This window comes from Athene cunicularia, assembly GCF_003259725.1.
Source record: "Athene cunicularia isolate RWA chromosome 5 unlocalized genomic scaffold, athCun1 chr5_part2, whole genome shotgun sequence".
Lineage (NCBI taxonomy): Eukaryota > Metazoa > Chordata > Aves > Strigiformes > Strigidae > Athene > Athene cunicularia.
In genome coordinates, this window is record NW_020799102.1 from 5,456,929 (window position 1) to 5,478,430 (window position 21,502).

At 40.2% G+C, this 21,502-nt stretch overlaps 2 protein-coding genes across 2 annotated transcripts in view; both read right to left on the reverse strand.

Moving 5' to 3' along the window:
- UEVLD (UEV and lactate/malate dehyrogenase domains) overlaps window positions 1-12,078 on the reverse strand; it is a 47,382-nt gene extending 35,304 nt beyond the window's left edge. Inside the window, exons 1-2 of the mRNA XM_026850198.1 lie at window positions 12,050-12,078; window positions 4,461-4,464 (exon numbers count right to left, since the gene is read on the reverse strand). Coding sequence (XP_026705999.1) covers window positions 4,461-4,464; window positions 12,050-12,078 — 33 coding nt within the window. The remainder of the gene's footprint in view (window positions 1-4,460; window positions 4,465-12,049) is intronic.
- SPTY2D1 (SPT2 chromatin protein domain containing 1) lies at window positions 8,967-21,129 on the reverse strand. The gene is made up of 6 exons (XM_026850172.1): window positions 21,102-21,129; window positions 20,426-20,722; window positions 16,418-18,202; window positions 15,465-15,621; window positions 14,736-14,813; window positions 8,967-12,621 (listed from the first exon to the last, which is right to left on the reverse strand). Exons 1-6 carry the CDS (start codon window positions 21,127-21,129, stop codon window positions 12,525-12,527), a joined length of 2,442 nt encoding a protein of 813 aa, XP_026705973.1. The 3' UTR covers window positions 8,967-12,524.
- Window positions 21,130-21,502: the final 373 nt, after the last annotated feature.

The following is a 21,502-nucleotide window of genomic DNA, read 5'->3' on the forward strand; positions in this document are numbered from 1 at the left end:
TTTTTTTTTTTTTTTGGTATCACAGGTCTGCTGTTGATACATTAGAACTCAAATTCTGAACATCCTTATACACCATTCCTTTCCCTTTACAGCTCTATGAGCAGAGGCTTAATAAAATTTAGTCTCCTCTGCACACAATAATTAAAAACAATATACAAGTATAAATCTCTTAGAAAAAAGGTCATTTTACCACTGACACTGTTACTACTGAAAATTCAGATCCACCGGCATACATTTTAGAAGTTTCACAAGATGTCGATTTCCACAAACATATTAAATGTGTAAGTAATCAGCCTCTGGGAAATTTTTTCCATGTTTAAGCTGTCCTTGAGAGCTGAGAAAATTCAAAGTAATGCATTCCTCCTTCCCACCGGCAGAAAACCTGCCTACAGATTAACAGAAGTACTGATGCTTGAAATGGGATCTGAAAGTAACTGCAAGAATGAATCACTGCTACTTCATTTAGACTGTCCCCAGCCAGTCCAATACCCGAACTTCCAAGAGATTTGCATCCTCCCACATTTGAAAGTCCCCGCGCCCCCCGCAGGCGGCGCCCGGCGACGTCGGGGAGAGTAAGTATAATAAAAAACCCCGAGTCGTTTTAAAAATGTTCCTTCTAATAGATCTGCGAGCGGGAGGTCAAATAAACGCTTCAGAAGGTTACCACGACGGGTGAATGCAAAGAGCTGTCAGCTGGGGGCCGTTCCCACCCGTGTTACACACCAAGACGCCAGGCCCCCGCCTCTGGAAAAGGCTGAAATCTGTGGAAAACACCCCAAACTTACAGCTATCCGGCAGCCCACTGAAAGGGCTCGAACCGGTGAATTACTGGTTAAGTCTGAGCAGTGATGCATGAAAGTTTGTGTTTGTTTCCCAAGGACTCCTCAAGTGTCTTTCTTAGGCCTCTTCGTCTAGACAGAAGTAAAATTCTGCCTATCGAAGTCACTAATAGCAGCCTTTAATGGGCACTGGAACAAAAGGACACAGATAGAACCTAGGGAGGATGATCTCGCCGATTTAGTAAGAAGACACCTGGGCTTAAGAGTGAACACCTGAAGAAGACCACATACATCTTCCCCTGACGACCAAAGACCCTCACTCTATTTTTACTAGCATGCTCAGACTATGTAAATGAATTCCAGGAACTTATTACCATAAGACACCCCTTTGCAGGAAATCTAATGAATATGTATGATTTGTGTCTATGTAAACTGATGTCCCTTTGTTGCCAAAAACTCAGAATAAAAACTTAACGACACCAATGTGATGCAGAGAAGCAGACACTTCAACGCACACCAAGCACCAAAATCATACATCTTACATAGAACTTACTAATGCATATTCATTAAGTGTTCATGCATAAACATATTCCCTGGAAATCATCAACATACTCTCCTCCTATTTCTGATTCTGCACAGTAAATATTAGAAATGCCCAGAAAGGGGTCTGGGGTGTAATGTGAGTCAGTGGTCGCGATCTCGCCCTGCCAGAATTACCTTTTGCTTAAGTTCACGGTTTCTTGGCAGGTAACTGCAAGTTGCTTCATTCGACTCTTCCCAGTTCCCATTAATTCTAAATTCTGACATCTTATGCATTCTTCTAGGTGATAAAATACTCCTATATGTAAACACTGTATCCAAATTATCTTGAATCTTAAGCCTGTCATCTAAATTCTAAATGTTCCTACTAGATGATTTTGACCAGTTCCTTCGGCTTTAGCACAGGGCTGTACAGAGGATTTCATAGTAGCTGTTGGTCACTGGTTAAATATGCAAAAATGCAATAGATATACAACTTCTACTAAAATATTTATTATAATTCTATATTCCTATTAAAATCAAACACGATTAATTCTAACTCATGGTGAATCAGTAACACCTTGCTAGTTCGTGGGAACCCTTATAGTGGAGAATCCCCAGGGTGACCCCAGTGCTGCTAATAAAGGATACCTGCTGAACAGTTCTGTTGGATTCTGACTGTTGAGTGAATATCTTCGTTTCACCACTTAGACACCTTCTTCAAGACGACGGCCATGGGTTTGCCACACTGGCACTACAGAGAGCAGAGGTCCTGCAGGTTCCCCACGGGCTGACCCCGAGGCACCCCCTGGGCAGGTGCTATCCTGGAGTATGCCCGCCCTTTCCTGTGCAGCAAAGGCCTTAGCTGGTTATGCAAGAGAAGGTTGTGATACCACTGGCAGAATTCTTAAAAGAACTCATCTAGATTTTAAGCTATTTCTGCATGCTCTGCTAACAAAGCAGAACCTGAGACGCTTTTTTCAAGCACCACAAGCCCTCTGCCAGAAATGGTTGCTGTAGTTCAGCAGACTTAACTGGATCTTAACTGGATCTACTTTCTGGCCCTTTAGAGCTTTCTGAATGAATCAGCATCTGATTATTTTTAAATATTGCTTATTAAGACATGATGTTCTCCATATCAGAGAGATGTATAATGTAGAGCAGATACTTTAGTTTCCAGCTGTCCACATTCAATGCAACTTGAGTTTCAGGAAGGAAATATTAATAGACATCCCAGCTTAAAAAGAGACTGACCTTGTCACCAAGTGGGAAAAAACAACCTATCAACACCAATATGATGTAGATAAGCAGACACTTCTTTATTTACAGCTGGGTGCGTAGGGGAGTCATCTCACCAACAGTGCACCCCTAAGTTGTGTAAAACAGATTATATAGGATACAGTAATACATAATAGATTCTCATACATAAACATGCTAATTCCTGTAACTCATTTTCTTATTCCCATCTTTTTCTGGTCACGCACACTTGAGTCCTGAAATGAGTCAGGGGGCTGCTTGTGCAATCACTGACTCGAAAGACCCCTTGATGTCCTCATCTCAAGGACTTTGGCTCCATTACAGTTTTAACACGCTTCAAGGTCCTTTCACAATGTATCCTTTGGAACATCCTGTTCAACAGGGTAATAAATCATCCTTACCGAAGAGCCTAACAATCGTACCTGGTCATGAATCTTATTCTTTGAATAGAAATCTGGTTAATGATTATTACCAGCCTATTACCGGCCTTAGCCTGGACTTTACAAAGGCCTTTGTAGCAGCATGACTGGTTCTAGGGTTACTCTAAACTAAATACAATATTTCTATGGCTACTTAAAATGTTACACAACTGGGTTTTTTTCTATAGTTTTTCTAACTATCACTAACAACCTTATCTTTCTCTGCAATAGGATTCTAGGACCATTATATGTTGGTCTTGCACTTGACAATTCCAGCTAGGTGGATTCACAACAGCGTTTTGTATCCAGGGTTGTGAAAGCTTGTCCAGAAGCAGAAACCACAGCTTGGTATTTAGGAGCACAGTGTCCCACGGCTGCAGCAGCAGCAGGAGTGGTGGAAATGGCCAGGCTGGGACTCAGCCTCTTGCAAGTGACAGCTCCGGCTTTGTGAAGCCCAGGGCAAGGGGGGAAGTTTTATGGGACCTCTTGAATGGGTGAAACCTAGGGTAGGATGCCAAACTCACCACAGACTGGCTGTGAACAGGAGATATGGTGAGGACCACCTTTCCTCCTTCCTGGTGGTCTCACTTTGCTTGGTCCTACCCTTCCTCAAGGCCCATATTTATGCAGAAGCTGCTGCCCTCCAGGTCAGTGTTTGCAGGGCAGGGATGTGTGAAACAGCAGCAGCAACCCAGCACATCCCCTCCAAGCCCCCAGCCCTACTCAGTACTGATAAAAGGAAATGATTACCTACTTTGCAACTTATTTACTTATAGCAACAACTTATAATGATTTCTGAATATTGCTTAATAATCCTGCTTTCCCTGACCGTTCTGTGGAAGTTTACCAAGAATTACTATGTTTGGCAAAAATAAGAGACATGTCCTTGGAAAGCAGATGTGCTCTGGCAAGTTTATGGATAGATAGCCATATATGAGTGGTAAAAATTAATAGACTGGTGCTTTTAGATAAGATAGAGTTGGTAAACCAGTGGGAATCACTCTTGTTATTCAAGAATTGGGCTAAGAGAATCTGTGCATGCTCCAAGAAAAAGTACAAGGTGAGAAAGACTGTGAGCCTTCCTCCAAAAGACACCCGAAGACATCCACTAGGAGGTAACGCACAGGTGCAAAGAGAACATAAACTGCTGACACCAGCCTCTAGAACTAACCCAGCCTCACTTATGCATATGGATATCTGTATTATGTAATCCAATGAACATTTATATCCACACTGTAAGTTTTTGGTAAAATGTGCTGTGGGTGTGCACATTTTGTGGAGAAATCCCCTTGCACCCTGGCGCCAGAGTAAACATACCTGCTTTATAGCTTTCTCTGAGTTGTAGAGTCTGTTTTCTGCAAGTCAGTATGTGTGAGGCGAGCAATGTCCTAGGTGCTGTGTCCCACCGGCCCAGAGAAGCACAGAAAAGCCTCTGCCCTGAAGAGGGGAGGGAGGAACTTTGTCTCGGGGACTGTCACCATATAACCTTGCTCACTGCATTCTCTGGGGAGGTGGATGCTGCAGTAGAGACCCTCTGTAAACAGGGGAAAGTGTTCTGGGCAACCTGGTGCTTGTGGTAGGAGAAATGGGTAATAAAAGCTTTACCAGGACACCAAGAGCTCTGGTCTGGGAAACATGCAATGGCAGCTGCCTTCACCCCAACCTCCTACAGCCTCCATGGCTACGTGCTTTTTTGAAGGGTGGAAACATAGCAAACCCTATGATGAGCCATTGTGGAATGATCTGCATGAACATTTATCTAAACCCTTTTAAGAGACAATTTTAAAATAATTTTGTTTCGCAAAAGCCCTTAGCACAGACTAATGTTTGAGAATACAGCATTCCTTCTAAATTTTTAATCTCAAGCATTTAAATTTTTAATTTCTCCCTATTTCGCAGTAAAAACAGCTAGGAAAGTCCGATAGATATTTATGGTTATTAGTAGGTTAGGTGTTTGGAAACACTTTTAAAAAAATATCTCTGTTTATATGTAGCCAAAATAATCACAGAAACCAGAATAGTAACAATATACCCATGGTAGTGACATGCCACTATTGTCTCAAGAGCAATAATACCATGTCTGTGCAAAGCTTAGGCATCACCCTTGACTAAGCCTGCACCCAAACTACAGATCCAAATTTCTTGGTACTCGCTGTTCAAACACTTTTAAATTCAGAGCTCTGTCTGTGCCTTCTGACTCAAAATCTGCTCTAAACGTCATTTGCCATGAATAATTCTGTATTAAATGAACAGATTCTAATGCCAAGGAATCTCTATGTAATGAAATGTCTTGCTAGGAGGCTAACGTTCTGCCCACAGAGAACACAGCCTTGCTCCCCCACGTACCACCTGTACCCATCCTCTAAGGATTCCTCTCTCCTTGCTCTCTTGATCTCTACCTTTCATTAAAGTTCCCTTCCATATTGCGCTTTCTGAAGCTGGCTCTCAACTTCCCTAGACCAGCACCTCCCAAGCATTAAACAAGGAAGCCAGCAGTACAGTTTCTGCTAGTTACTTCATCTGTGTGTGTTTACACACTCACTTTAATCAAAGTAGTACGAGTCAGGCCAGAAGCACTCGGAGGAGTGCTGAAGTTAAACCTGCACAGATGAGAGATACAGACAACTCCTGGAGCAACGAGGGTGTTCTCTTAAATGCAGTCTTCTCTTAAATGCAATCTTGAAGATAAACACACCTTGCCTTACACCATCCCTGCCTGGTTGTAAGACAGTAACGAGATGTCCTTTACTGGAGATTTTAATCTGCTACAAAAAGGTTTGTTCTATGATTGTCTATTGGCCAGACTTTTGACTAACAGCGCATTGAAATGGTGTCAATTCAAATTTTATATGATTTCTAGAGGTAAAAATATGAAACTTGGCTTTCAGGATCAAGTCATATATTATCAAACAGTGTCTCTGCTCTAGGAAAGCTTTCAAACGCACATCAACTTTCAACACAATCTGGTAAAGCCAGTGTGACTGGTAACACTGTCCTCTTCCAAATGAGGCCATAGCATTTTGCATATACTTACCAAACAAGCTAAAGAAAATTCCCCAAACTGGCATTTATCAAGCAATACATACAGTTCCTATTTTATTACAACTCCTTTCTCCATAAAAGCTTACCCTAAAAATTCAAAAGCCTAGAATTTTGCCACCAGTATGGGTCCTCCTACTGAGACTTCTTTGACACTTGGTAGAAAAGTTAAGATGGTTAATTATACAGAAAATAGGCTACAGTTTCTCAGATGCTAAGGGAGAGGGCAAAATAAAGTAACAGTCTTGTGGAACATTGAGCTAGCTCTACAGCACGTAGCTTCTGGTTTTTATTCAGCTCCACACACAAGGGAAATGGCAGCATTTTTACCAGTTTAAACTTTCATACTCTACTCTCATGCTTCTGCTTACCCGTGGGCATCCTGTATCTCTAGCTTGGTACTCTAGCATAGGGCTAAGCCAAGGAAAAGGGGTCTCTAACATGAAACTACAATTCAGGAAGCATTTCAAAGGATTTCGTCCAGTGGAGACAATCATGCAATACTAAGTTGTCCAAATTAAGTTAAGAGTAATGAAATGGAAATTACAAGTTGAACTTACAAATATTAAATGGTATGGGAAAAATCTGCACTTCTTAAATACGCTCAATTGATCGTTCCAGATATTGAAGTTCAGGGAGGAAATGAAGACCAACTGCACACAAGCGGCAGGAGCAAGTTTCCTCACAAAACCTAAACTGGCTTCAGCTCTGGAAATATCATGGGTAAGGACATTATCTATCTGTGTTCACCTGTGTTCTGAACAACCAGTAAGTCACCTGCGTGTGTGAACTAGACTGCAATCATTTCATGCATCATAACTATCAGTTTAAAAGCACTATCCAACCATAGCTGGATTTAAACCAGCAGTTTGATGTAAATCAGATCTCATTGCCAGCTACATACAGCAAACAGTCTTCCACAAAATAGTTAATTTTTCCTGCAAGTTTCAGCATCTCTCACACTGCTCCTAAACAGGGCTCCCCATAGCCCTGGGCAACATCACACACTATGCTCTGCCATCACCGCATTCCCTTTGTACACCCAGCTGGCAAACAGAAGCCAGGTTAATAAAGGGTTTGCTGGTTCACTCATTTTGGCTGGGGGAAGAGGGTTGTTAACGACAGCATGTCACTCTGCATGAACTCAAGATTCACCCTATGTGAACAAGCTGCCTGTCTATGCAGCATTTACAGCCACACTTGACACCACTGTAGAGGTTTCAGAAACAGACTTCCTGCACATTCCATAAAATCAAGAGCCCAATAAAGTGAATTGACTCACATTAGCACCCTTCTGTGCAAAAATAATTACTGCAGTCCCTGATGCAATGCAAGATGGAAGAAGCTGGGAGAATTATTGTGATAGGGAGTTGAGGACAGATCCACAATAAACATCACATATCCTTAGCTGTATCATTCAAGGCAGCTAGTTACCTCTCACAAAGAAGGCCACAAAAGAGGTTAAATACGTTGAGAAGTACATGTAAGGCACTCAAATATCCTTTTACACTCAGTGTGTGTGTGTAAGTGCACTCTCAGTTACTCCAAGTACACTACAAAACCTGGAACATTACACTCAAGTGTTTTTCAACTCAGAATCAAGCCCATTCCTTTAACTAAAAAAAAAAAACCCCAAAACAAACCTCTTGATTCTCTTTAAATTGTCAATCGCTATCAACTTTCACACACATAGTATGATAGGAGATGGCATCAGATACTTGACTTTCCTCAACTGAGGAATGTTGAGAAACTGGGTAGAAGTTGCATCTAGCATACAAAAAAATTTATGCATTTGCCAATGCAGGGAAAAGGATATTGGTAAAAACCAGCACTCCCACAAAGAATTGAGCAGAGAAAATCCCCCAAGCAAACTAAGCACCAGATGGTTTGGGAAAACAAAACCATTCATCAATTGTGGACAGAGAAGTTAGGACTAAACTGGTGACATGTTTCATTACTTCAAGAACCTCTTCTGTCTTTAATTCCATCCCACAAAGTATGTTAAGCATGATATGGCAAAGGCTTTTTGGATCCTTTGTCTCACAGAAAAATAAAAAATATTTCCATATGCATTTGAAGTGGTAAGAAAAAGCTATCTATGGGATAACTAAGTTGCAGTTCTGTCTTGTGGAACTAAAATGTTATTTCAAATGTTACAACTAAAAACTGCCCTCAAATGAGGGAAAACTAATTATTTTTTCCAAACCTGAGTAATTTTATTGCTTCCAGTGTAGTACATCTTTACTGGCTGGATTAAGGTAAGTCTGTGTAGAACCACCTTCCACCTGAACAGAATATATTTGCTTTGAAATAACTGTTAATGACAGATTGCAGCTAGAAAGATACATTAAAAATATCAAGGGAATTCCATACAAGGTAATTCCACACACAGGAAGATTTTTATTTTTTTAAGCACAAGAGTGTGCAAGTGTTCTGTTTCAAAGGACAGGCAGATGGGCTCACTTTGATGTGCGTTCATTTATCTCTTTGGAAGTGGGTCACCACACTAGCTGGTTAGAAGTCACTAGTATTTACCTTCACCTGTTGAAGCAGTAAACTACTGCACAGGAGACAGCAATTGAGAAGGTTCAGATTCTGTACATGGGAGTAGGAGAATCCAAGAAAGATGCTGCTTATGAAACTGCAGGATGAAACACCACACTCCAAATGGGAGAGATTAAAGGCAACTGACACATTTGTGTATATCATCATTCTAGAATACATGTACCTGCAAATATATGTCACAAGCCTAAACTGCAGGAGGCACCAATAATTTTCAGATCTTTTCTGAATGTTTAAGTGACTCCATTAATATTTCACACATTCTTGCTGGCTGCATGAGAACAAGAGAACGATCCTTGGAGAACATTCAGCCTACTGCTGTTGTATGTCACAGCTCAGAGGAAACCAACAGAACTCTGAAAAATCTTCCATAAAGTAAACCAATGAGAAATAGCAGTAGAATGTTTAATGCCTGTAATTTATTGTATACATACTCTGCAAAACTTATATGCATTTGGTGTGGGAAAAGTATACACTTTCTTGACAGCACCAGAAAACAGTTAAGCTATGTACGAGTTTTTGAACCTGATTTGTCACATTGTGTAAAAAGACATTGTGCACAAATGGTATCCCCAAAGGAAAAAAAAAAAAAAAATCATTGGCTAAAACTAGAAGCACCCTTATTTACACACTAACACTTTAATATTGCATCACACCCACTCATCAAAATAAATAGAAGTACATTCATCACAATTTAAACACCAGTCTCTCCATATATTTATTTTCTTTTTCTGACATGTTTTGGTCTCCAGAAATATGCTATATCTAGAAATATGCATCAGCTACTAGATTATGTTACAAAATGCAAAAAAAATAGAAAATTAGTTTTCCTGGACAATATTTTGGACTTTACACAAAAATAAATCCAGATTTCCATAGAGATCTCATATACTTCTCGAAAGAATTTTATTTTAAAGCACAGCACAGAGTTGCACACTAAGGCTTCCTGTGATATGCAAAACCCTGGCCTCCAAAAGACATTGCTGTAAAGTGAAATACAGCTCAAGTGTAAATACAAGACATTTTCAAAAAGTAGTCATCAATAGAAAGTGCCCTTCATTTGATTTAGCATTAGCAGTAAAGAAGTAGCTACTGTAATTGTGCAATCAAAGCCAGACCTGGAAGGGTTTCATGAAAAGTATGTCATCATCTCACACTATCAAGTTTAAGGATATAGAATCTGAGATAGCAGAAACCGGCCAACCTTTTTATACTCCTACATTCATTATTTTTTGACACAATTTAGTAAAAAAGGCACATTATCAAACAGTGAATTAAAAATCTAAAAACCAAACCAGAATTTCATTAAACACAATTCAATTGTTATCTTAACATCAATCCTCATAAACCAATATAAGCATTCTTCCAGTTTTTAACTTCAAATTCAGATGCACTTTGGACAAGTACTGAAGTACTCATTAGATTAATACTGTTAATCTGGCAAACAGTAAACATTTTTGGATACAAGGTCAGGAATTTAAAAACAAAAATTTAGTTCCTTCCTAGCCAATTTACAAATATGCAGCAAATGCAAACACATTAAAACCCAAACATTTGTACAAAATTCGAAAACCATTAGCATCTCATGCCAATTATGAGAGAATACTTCTTGGCTGTAAAATTACAAATGCATCCTTGAGTAATTTTGCATATGAAACAGACAATATTTATGCAAAGATCACTGTGGGAAGAAACAGTTATACAGTGTCTTAGGGAGGCTAGCAGAGTACATTCCAGTCACCATCTAAAAGACAAACGACAAAGTGCTTTACAGATTAAGAACTGATCTTGCATGGTTAAATAATCAGAAAGTGGTGAAATAATCAGATTTTATTTAACCTATATTTATCTGAAATGCAGATTTCCCAACTGAATCAATCTTGAATGACTGTATTTCTTTTGCTTCATAAGAGACTTTTTTCCCAACCAGGCAGGAAGTTGCTCACAGATGATACAGCTGTCTGGGTTGACAGACCTAGAGCTTTTCTCCAGCTAAAAGCAATTAACAAGTAAAAAAAAACCAAACCAGTAACTTGATCATGGTCCCAGTGTTCATTGTCTTAAATGGGTAATTCTAGGAACTAGAACAGAAAATTTTAGATGGTCCCAATGAAGTAGAGTGCATACAACACACTTCTAGACAAGCAGTGAGGTTACACTATCTTGCGTGGTCTCAAGCACATACACTGAGAAACAGTTTTTGTTAGTTAATATAGAAAGTTAAAAATACAGAGGAGCAGCAACTCTTCATCCAGGCTCCCTGTCAGCTAATACTGAATTAGTTTATAGAATCTATCCCAATAGCTTACTCATGTCAGTGTTTTACTGAGGCAGTGAAATGCTACACCATCGACAAAACATTTTTAAAAGGCAAATCTGTTTTTTCTTACATTAAAAGTCAGATGTTTAAACTTCAGCAGCTTCCAAGATTGTTCCTTACAGGTTGCTATCTGAACTACTTCTTAGAAGCAGCACTATTAAGAATAGGCCCCTGATAGGAAAGGTTCCTTTGTTTTTCTACAAGGTAATTTTTCCTTTTCATTTCTTTACTTCCCCACACCCCCAAAACCACCACCCAAAGCCCTTTTTGTACTTTTCCAAGTACTTCTAGCATTAAAACATAAGAGCCTCAGGAGCTGAAGCCAGAGGTACTATCAGTGGAGTCCTGGAGCTTGAGGCAAAGCTGAGTCATCATACTGGTGAGCTTTGAAGGGCAACCTGGGGAAATCAAAGTAGATGCAACACCAGATTTGAGCTTCAGACTGTCAGTACAACTCCTGTAGACTTACATGAACCCTGCACTGATTGTAAACAAATTCAGTTACTGAAAGAAACAGTCTTTTAAGTGCATAGTTAGAAATAATGTGCAAATATGGGCAGTAAGGTAAGTAACTGAACTAACTCTCCTGCACATAACAGTTTAGATTTTTGGCTTGATGAAATTAATCACAAGTTTTAACTAGTAACACAAAGTTGTTAATATGGAAGAGCTGCAAATACATTCTGACAAAACTTAATTCTGATGTGCTTTCTAAATAGTAAGCCTAATTAGATAAATGACTGCTTCACATTTAAAATCATTTCATACATCGGATGTTTAATGCAAGAAAGAACATGTGCATCGTACACAATTTCTAAAAGCAGCAGAAGCTGTTAAACAAATGTGAAGATTTACAGGGCAGGAAAAGAATTCCCAAGCTTATGCTTGAGCCCAAAAGCACAAGTTACATACAGACACTAGAAATTCCTGTTTTCAGGGTGTGTATCCTATTGAATTAGACTGGCATTGGAATTCCAGACACAGCAAAAGCCAACATAATCTTTTGTCTGTATCTATAACTGTACAATTTGCAAGTGACATGCACTTTTCTGTTTAGAAATAAAGAGGTTCAAATTATTTTTATGGGTCCTCAAATCAGAAAATATGCAGCACTTTATTGCTTTGAACATCTGTGGCAATGGCTGAATTTACACCCAAGCTGCTTCTGTACAGATGATGACATTTCAATACTTTGAGGCGCAAGTTGGGAGACAGTAGAATATAAAGCAATTTCTCTAAGTCTCAAGAAATATCAGGGACAAGAATGCTATTCCTTTCTTTCAAGTGAATGCAAAATCGGTTTACTGGTATATAGGCCCGCACAGTTCCAAGTCAGTGCATAGCTAGTCAATATTTCTGCTGGCATCTTGAACTGGTTTAATCAATGGAAACATCTATTAATTTTATTCCACTTAATATGCATTAGTGCATTAATTTCTTCATAAAAAACCAACCCTGGCAAGTATTAAAAATAAATATCTCATTTAGGTCAAACTAAAGCCTTCCTTTTCAGTACTTTAATCCCTTTAAATATTCTTTTGCCTTCTAACAAGCAAATGGAAACTGAAGTAGAATAAGAGATGTATGGAGGCAGAGGGTAACAGAAATAAAGTCAACACCGTAAGTCAGTTAACGTGTCCTCAGCTTCTTAGACTGTCTCTTGCGTTTTAATTCTTCTTCTTCCCGTCTCAATTCTTCTAAGTCCTCCTGAACACCAAGTCTCAAGCTGCCAAATAAGATGAAATCCTTTACACACTACTACTCAGGAAATGTGAACTTTTACTTCCACCCCTCCCCCAAGAAAAGCAATCCTAAAATAATTACAGATGATCTGAGCAAAAATTTTAGATCAGTTCAACAATCATAAATCTCCTTTAATTATAGCAAGAATACAGCTTTAAGAAAACAAAGGATTTTATCACTGGATTAGAATAAAATCTTTTGAGGGAAAAACTATTTGAAACTTTTGTAAAAAAAAAACAAAACAGGATTGTGAAGAAAAATTAATATGAAAGGTCATTTTCATTCTGAAAAGCTACTGCTGAAACACATCCATCAATTCTTACTGATGTAACTTACATACAAGTCATAGCAGGATTGATTCTCATCAACATCTGAGAGCTGACCAAACATTTTACACTGGTAAGGGAATGAATGGATGTGTCAAACAGTAGAGAAGGAAAAGATTTTGTCGCAACTTCCTGGCTCGAGGCACCATTCAGGTGACTACAAGCACATCACTCCACCCTCAGTCCATCCAGCTGCCGTGACTCTGGTGAACAGGCCCATGGAAGAGGCTCTGCTAATACAGCCTGTTCTAGCTATGTCCCTGTGTAACTCCTTCAGCTTCCTACAAGTCAGTAGGTTGAAAGTCATACTTAAAACACTATCTGCAGTCACTGATCTCTTCAACAAATAAGGGCTGGACAGTCTTGCTGGTTTGATACTAGGAATGGGTGTAGCAAAGTTACCATTTCGTGATCAGCTACTGCCTCGTTTGCAGCCCTACCGAGTGCATTTGTACATCCATAGTTCATTATGAAGGCACTGTAGTGTGCACCTTGATGCAAAAGGTTCAACCCCGTGACAGTAGGATGCCACTGTTCTAGGATAAACTGCTCTAGTACTGGCTCTAAAATGGATTTTATGCCTAAACAAGCAAATCAAAATCATCCTGAATTCAGGAAACTGCAGTTATCCAAATCAGGAATAGAAACAAGCACATCAAGGATCTCTGTGATAAAACTCTGGCTTGGAGCATTGTTTTTCATTTCAACTTAGAACTTAAGTACTGTAATTTTAGTCAGCTTGCTTGGTTAGAAGTTCCTCATTTCAAGGCTCACAATGCTGTTAACCAAACTCTCAGTGACAAGTAGCTGAGTGCTGAAAACAGCTAAACTTCATTTTACTGAAGTTTCTTAGGTCCCCTTCCTTTATGCTACATGTGCAGTTGAAAGTTAGTCAGGCAGTCAACTCTGCAAAACCTCACTCTGGGGCTTCAACAGGTAATTTAGTCAATAGCAATGGCACTATAAAATTCCACATATTCCCTCTAACTCCATTTAGCAGACTATAGGTTTGCACGATCAGCAGCTACTTCCCAGGGGCAAGGAGGAAGATGACTATAACTTCAAAAATATTCAAGTTTCCAATGCTCAAGGCACCTTCTGAATAACAATATAAAAATTTCAGAAGAACAAAAAAGTTGGTAACTCAGTATATTCCAGTATCTTCCACTATCTATAAAAACCTCTTATAACTTCCACAAAGCTTGTTCCACCAGCCATTAAAAACCAAAAATAAAATCAGTTTATGAACATGAGATTTTATAATAGCAATGTAAGAACTGTGGTCAAAGCCAATATGAAAATACCATCTTCATATCTGAAATCACTGATTACAAAAGTTTGACAGAGTACTTGGTATACAGACATAGAAATATACAAACACATGCATGTAAAAATGTGTCTCCTTCCAGTCCTCAGACTAGCAGAATATTGTAATGTTTGTGACAAATGGAAGGTTTTAGCATTTCAACTGAAATTTAAAGTATTATTTTTAAATATTTTGGGGCATAAGTTGGTTTTGGTATGTTCTTTTTCTTTTTACGAGTGAAGTTTGGGATGCATGAGAATGAACATACAAGATTTATTTAATTTATAGTACCCACCACTGGCTGGCAGTGTTTCATCTTTACCTATACTTTCTTACAAAACATGGTAAGGCTTATTTAACTCTGCTATAAAAGGCAGCAAATATCCACTGTAACTTAACTCAGACCTGTGACTTGGGCAAAACCCAAAATTCATAGTTTCTATCTGAATGTAAATCTGTGCATACCTCCTGGCTTCTTCTTTCTGTTGTTCTCTCCAGCTGCTCTCCATATAACGTAAGGCATAATCACTTTCATCTTTGTATCTGGAAATTAAATACTAGTTTTCAGCACACTAAAACCACATGAGAATATACAGTTGAGTTATAAATTCACATCCTTTCTTAGAATGAACAATTACCTTGCCATACAGATTTTAATGTTTTGAAAGAAGTTACAAGTCTTTTAAATGCTTGTTTCTTATACCTTAGTCAGACAAGAGGCAACTATGTAAATATGCCAAATAAAAGCCTTCATCTTTCAGTAGTTCCTAGTCAAACCAAATTAGATTCTCTTACAGAACAGCTAACGCTATTGCATTTAGCAGTTCATATTCAGGCAGCTACATCTGATGAATTCTGAAATACTGCACACTGCTACAGCAAGCATTTTAACATCCAGTAACAGGAAAGGGTTGCTATGAATTATACAGGTGAGACACTGAAGAAGCTGTGTTTTCCAACTGTGTCTTACTGCATCAAATTTTATTGCTCCCCAGAAGAGCATGGCAGACTGAAAATTCAAGGTCCCTTCCACACAGAAGCAGCTCTAATGTTTGTTAAATTTCCACAATGCCAAACCATTTCTGGATACCAGCACTTCCCCTATTTCTAAGGCATTTTTATTTGTTGAGCTATTTTAATTTCTGTTGTTCTGTTGCTTGTTCTGCAGTACCTTAAAACTGATCTTTTTCTTACCTTTTCCGATCATAGCCAAATATTTCCCGAATATGTTTTGATATTTCTTCTTGCGGTTCCCCTTCATCTTCAATGAAGTCATCCATTTCAGAGTCATATTCATCATCATCGTCATCTTCTATTTGTCTCTTGTAACTAACAGATGGTCTTCCAAGACCTAAATGACATGGCAGTGAAAAAAATAATCATTAATTAGTAACATTAATATAACATTAATTTAACAGTGCTTCTCCTTGCTATCGCTTGGGCACATCCTTTCTACAACTCTGGGCTTCCAGCTAGAAAACTGCCTCAAGTTAATGAGCAATTCTCAGAAAGTCAGTAAAAGCAAATGCTTCCTCTAAGTCGTGCTATAGATGATTACATATCAGCATAACCAACTGCATCCTGAGGAAAATACCAGACAGAATCTATGTTCTTGTTCAGGGTTTTCTAAGCACTTAGTTGCTAGAGTCCAAGCTGCTTGTTCCTGCTAAGAAACAATTTTTTGGAACTGCTTGCTTACTGATAACACGAATTAGCCAAAACACTTAAATATCAGTCACAGATTTGCTGTGTGGTTTTAATTTCATGTACCACATTAAGCATCTGTTAAGACAATATAAAATTTTAAAGACTAATCATAATTAAGCAATGCAGGAACTGAATCCTTCAATTCTTTTCCTTCTAAAGGTATTCGAATACCAACATCCATCACAGGCTGCTTAGTTTTCTTTCATGTAATACTTCACAGCCCAGGCTTGTATTTCAAGGAGTATGAGCATAGGTAAAAAGCTTCAAAGCAGAGAGAAACATTCTACTGTTAAATATACTCTTCAAAAGGCAAACACGCTATTTCATCCAAGTCCTCCTAATTGCAATTGCAGTTGTCAAAGACACTCAGTGACCTCAACTCAGACATATATAAAAATCCAAAACAAATAAGTAAAAAAATTTTCTCTAGAACTTTATACCTTGTGAATGAAACACAGGTCTATGCCCTTGAAAAGATCTCATTCCATTTATCTGTCCGTTGCTAGGTCTTGTGACTAGGTTTTTAGAGGAAATAGTTTCTGATACAACAGTACACTTGGGTTTTGCAGCTGTACCCAAGGCGCTGCCTGGTCGCCCAGGCCCTGCGCTTGGGCCGATGCCTGGCCTTCCCGGTCCTGCTCCCAAGCTGCTGCCTGGTCGCTTGGCTCCCTCACTTGAGCCAATTCCTGGCCTTCCTGGTCCTGTTCCCAAGCTGCTGCCTGGTCGCTTGGCTCCTGCGCTTGGGCCAGTTCCTGGCCCTGTTCCCAAGCTGCTGCCTGGTCGCTTGGCTCCTGTGCTCGGGCCGATTCCTGGCCTTCCTGGCCCTGTTCCCAAGGTGCTGCCTGGTCGCCCAGGTCCAGTGCTTGGGCTGACTCCTGGCCTTCCCAGTCCTGCACCCGTGCTGCTGCCTGGTCGCCCAGGTCCTGCGTTTGTGCTGATGCCAGGCCTTCCTGGTCCAGTGCCCAAGCTGCTGCCTGGTCGCCCAAGTCCTGTGCTTGAGTTGCTGACGGGTCGCCCAAGTCCTGCTGTGCCTGAGCTGGCAGCCGGCCTTCCAGGTCCCACTCCTGAGCCACTGCCCAGTCGTGCAGGTCCCTGGCTAGAGCTGCTGCCTGGCCTTCCAGGTCCTGTGGCTGAGCCACTGCCCAGTCGCCCAGGGCCTGGGCTTAAACCCCTTCCTGGCCTTCCAGGTCCCACACCAGAGTTGCTGCTTGATCGCCCAGGTCCTGCACTTGAACCACCAACTGGATGTCCAGGTCCTCCTTTTCCTAAGCTGCTGCCTGATCGTTTTGCATTGGAGTTGATTCCATGCTGAAGGGCCGCAGTCTTTCCTGATTTTGTATGGGCAGAGATCTTCAGGCTGGATTCTTTAGCAGATGGTAGCCTCTGAGTCCCATTGGCTGCTGGTTTTGAGGGTGGCACATGAGAGCTTGAGGCAGACCTTCCACCAATACCATTGAGAGGTAACTTGCTATGACTGCTACCAGTAGAGCTTTTCAAGGAGCCATTTTGTGAGTTTTTTTCCATTTGATCAAGTCTGGAGGAAGACGACGGCCGTGAGTGTTTGTCAGTCAATGCTGGTGCTTTGGATTTCTTATCAGTACCACTCATAGATGACAGACTGCCTTTTGGTGTGGAATGTTTATCTACTGAGCTTTTGTTAAGTTTCAAATTTACAGAATCTTTCTGAGAAGTCACTTTTTTTGAAGAACTGGATATCCCCGTATTCTTAATCTCCTCACTTCTCTTATGCATTTCTACTCTTCTGTTTTTGCGTCCCAAATACTCCCTCTCTCTCAATTCTTCTGCTGTTCTGGGTCTCTCTTCTACTTTTTTCACTGGTTTTATTTCTACCGGTTCATACTGCTTTTTTTCAGCCAGCCTTAAGAGCTCTGCAAAGTTCAGAGGTGCTGGTGCGCTTTTGGGAGGCGCCTTTGGTTTCACTGCAACTTTGGATGGTTTCTCTTCATATTCTTCTTGCTCATGCTCGGAGTCAGTCTGACTGTATTCAAGTTGCTCAGTTTCCTCTTCTGTTGCATGCTCAGCCTCTGGGGCCTGAGCAACATTCTCACAAGTCCTCTTCTTTTTAGGCTTCTCTTCAACAGGAATGCCATTATAGCCATAAAAATTGTCCTTTGTTCGTGAGGCCATAGCTCTTGCCTTTCTGTCATGTTTCATTTCAATACGTCTAGCCAAGAGCTCTTCTTTCTTTCTTCTTTCTTCCAGTGCTGTAAAAGAAAACAAGGAGAAAGTTATGCAAAAGCACTACTTTTTATTTCCATTTCTTCCAAACTGATAAACCATTTAGGACAGTAATTTAAGGATATCTGGCTAATAGCTATTCAAAATAGACCAGAAAGTGATCAGATGTATACCAACAGGGCAAGGTAACCCACCTAAATCAGCTACTCCAACAAACCAAGGTGAACAATTAACTCAAATACTGCTATTACAAACCCCACTCAGGTGATTCAGCCAAAGCAGCTCTCCAGAATGCTATACAAACTAAGAAGAATTACTGTGTGAGGAGGTACAGGACTTATGGGGGCTCTCTGGGTAATGGAAGGAGTTCTAAGACTGAGCAAGAGAATTTTGAGACCATACAGAATTTACCATCAGATGTTTAAAGGAAGATGAGGAAAGGGAGGGAATCAGAGCGCATTGGGCTAGGATAAGAATTGGATAACAGGCAGAGTGTGTGTGTAGAAGGGTGCCAGGAAGAGACAGAAGCAGCCAGCCACAGATAAACAAGCTGCTGAGTCACTACATTTGTCTGGTAGAGCCCTGTGCCCTATCTCCAGTCTGCTCTATATTTTTACTGAACTGTTTTTAGTTATTTTCTGCATAAGTATGCTCTCTATCTTGAGTGTGATCTGCTGACAAAATTCAGGCTGAACTAGCTAGTGAATAGGAGACCAAGGGAATGGGGACCAAATACCAGAAAGACTCAGGAAAAGCACCAATTCCTAGAAAATGGCTACTCATGCTTTGGGTGCCTGCAAGGTACCATCCCCTGCCTGTGTTATTCTGTGGTCAAGGGCCGTGACTGTACAGTGAGCACACATGCATGCATGCCCACATGGAATTCATGCTCAGTCTTGTGCCTGGCTGGACCTGGCAGCAGGCTCATGACTAGCCCAGGGGAGGAGGAATACCCTGGGCCATTCAGTCCATCAGATTTGGTTATCTTTAACAAAACATTAACATCAGAAGCAATGCAGTGTTAGTTTATTCTACAGACTATTTAAAAGAAAGATAATATAGTGGAAGACCTGTGGCTCAAACAAAGCCTCTGCCATATAAATTTAAAATTCAGGCTGTATCAATATGCTAGATTAAGATACAACAACAGGAACTCTTACCATTTTTCTGCCCAGATAAAGATTTTCAAAGTCAAGCTACCAGAAGTCCAGATGCTTTCTTGCAATCTCTCTTCACCTTAACTACTTCTCTATCTCCAACAGTAAATGATAGATTAACTGATTAATATTTAAGTCCTTAGAAAAGCATGCAAACATTGCTAGTCCTTACTTAATTCTGTCTTTCCCTTAGCATCAGTTATTACATCAATTCCAGAAACAGATGTGCAACTGTATTTGCAAGAGCTTTGAATAAGGTGACAAATGGAAGTCTCCCATAGTGTAATTTGTAACTCCCTGAAACAAGGACTGAGGGAAACAAACAACGGCAAGAGACCTGGTAAAGATAAGGGCTGGGGGGAGGAGGCTCTCTGAACCAAGGAATGTCTCGAATGCTCACAAGTAATGTAACTTTGGAGTCTGGATAATGCAGGCTTTACGATCAAGGCGCTGATAAGGCTGCCTGGATAGCACAGGATACAGCTGTAGAAGGAAGCCCTGCAGAGACATGTTAGTTCTGCTCCGGTGCATCCTGTAAAGTTTCAAGGGCCATCTGTCTGGTGAATGACCTTTGCTTCATTATCAGCAAAATCCATATTAAAATTGACACCCCTGCATACACTAATGAAGATTAACAAGATCATACTAGTTACAGCATCCCATGAAGCACCTTCCTCCTCCCCATACATGTGATATGTAGATATGTAGGTCGACCTAGGGGAGGGACCAAGGAAAGTGTGTATAAATTGAGGAGGGACAAGAATAACAGGAGTGAAGACAACAGATGCATTCTTGAACCCTTGTTGGCAGGATCAACACAGGAACCTGGACCAGTGATTTCTATTTCTACCTCCATTTCTCTCTCCTCCTCTTTTCCCCCCTTTCCTTGTTAGCACTGAGTAACCCAAGGCATATCATATTGCTTGCCATAATTTGTTACTTAGTCAATCATCATGTATCAATAAATGTTTAAGTATGGACTTCGAGACCTGTTTCACTGTTGTCCACTCCATTGTAGATTTACAAATTTAAGTCATTTGTCTCCCTCATCCAAGCAGGACATAACACATAGGAAGTATTTTGGACTTTTACCTTTTTTTCTTTTTTCTTCTTCCTGCCGTCTGAGAAATGCTTGCACTGCTGCAGACTCTACACCCTTGACTTTTGGAACCTTTTTGGGAGGACCAACAGCCAAACTGTACCTTTTCTGCAAAGAACAAAGAACTATGTCAGAACAGTTAAGAAATGTAAAAATCTCAAAAGCTTTTAAAACTGAGAAGTTGCATAACAGTCCTGTACTTGACTTTAAGCAGAAATATGGTACAGAATAAACAAATAATTTCCACTGAAGCTGAGAGTTGTGATGGATACACTGGACTCCTAGCTGTACTTTGGTTCAGGCTGACTAAGGTGTAACTGGTCTCACATTCTTGGGGTGAACTTGTGAGCTAGAAAGCCCCTGGCTCATGTACAAAGGAGTGAAGTGTCTTAAATATTCTGAAAGGTAGTCTCAAAACACAGAAATGCAAGATAACTGAAGTACAGAACAGGATACCAGAGCTAAACTGAAGAGATCTATGTTGTCTGTGCTACTATCAGTCACGCACTTCACCCTATAAATATTACTATCAGGATGGGCCCAGTTTGAGCACTCCCTGAACTGCAGCTGGACTGCACACCAGGTAACTCTCCCCTTGAGCAGGGATGCCTCTCAAGGTTACCTGAGACTAAGAGATCCTTCCGTACCCAAGGTGTAGAGATCTCTTACCTGCAACAGATCCTGTGACTGATAGCATGCTGAATTAATATTATGAAACATTACTAATCCATGTAGATACTCAATATTATTGTAATCATTGTATGGATAATGTCATTAGACATAAACTGTTGACCAAGTCCAGGACTAAGATAGGATCCAGTCACACCCACACTTCAAAAGGAGTTTAGAAAACAAGGGAGTCCACTCAACCTCATGGGAAGGTCCTCCTTACTCTTTGCACCTCTTGTCTCTGTGTGAATCATTCTAACTCAATTCTAACTCAATTTTCCTTTGTATGTTTCTCCCATGCAGTAATTAATAAGGTGACCCTTGCCATCAAACTTACAGAACCTTGTCAAACCACTGTTACAATTTTGTTAAATTCCATTGACCTTGAATTCTCTCAAATT

Excerpts from the sequence above, each read along its gene's own strand:
- SPTY2D1 (XM_026850172.1), bottom strand. The coding sequence starts at position 21,129 with ATGCTATCAGTCACAGGATCTGTTGCAG. Across the intron at positions 18,203-20,425 it reads AGAAGAAAAAAGAAAAAAAG|CACTGGAAGAAAGAAGAAAG; the intron begins GTAAAAGTCCAA and ends TTTCTTTTACAG. Across the intron at positions 15,622-16,417 it reads ACCTGTGTTTCATTCACAAG|GTCTTGGAAGACCATCTGTT; the intron begins GTATAAAGTTCT and ends CATGTCATTTAG.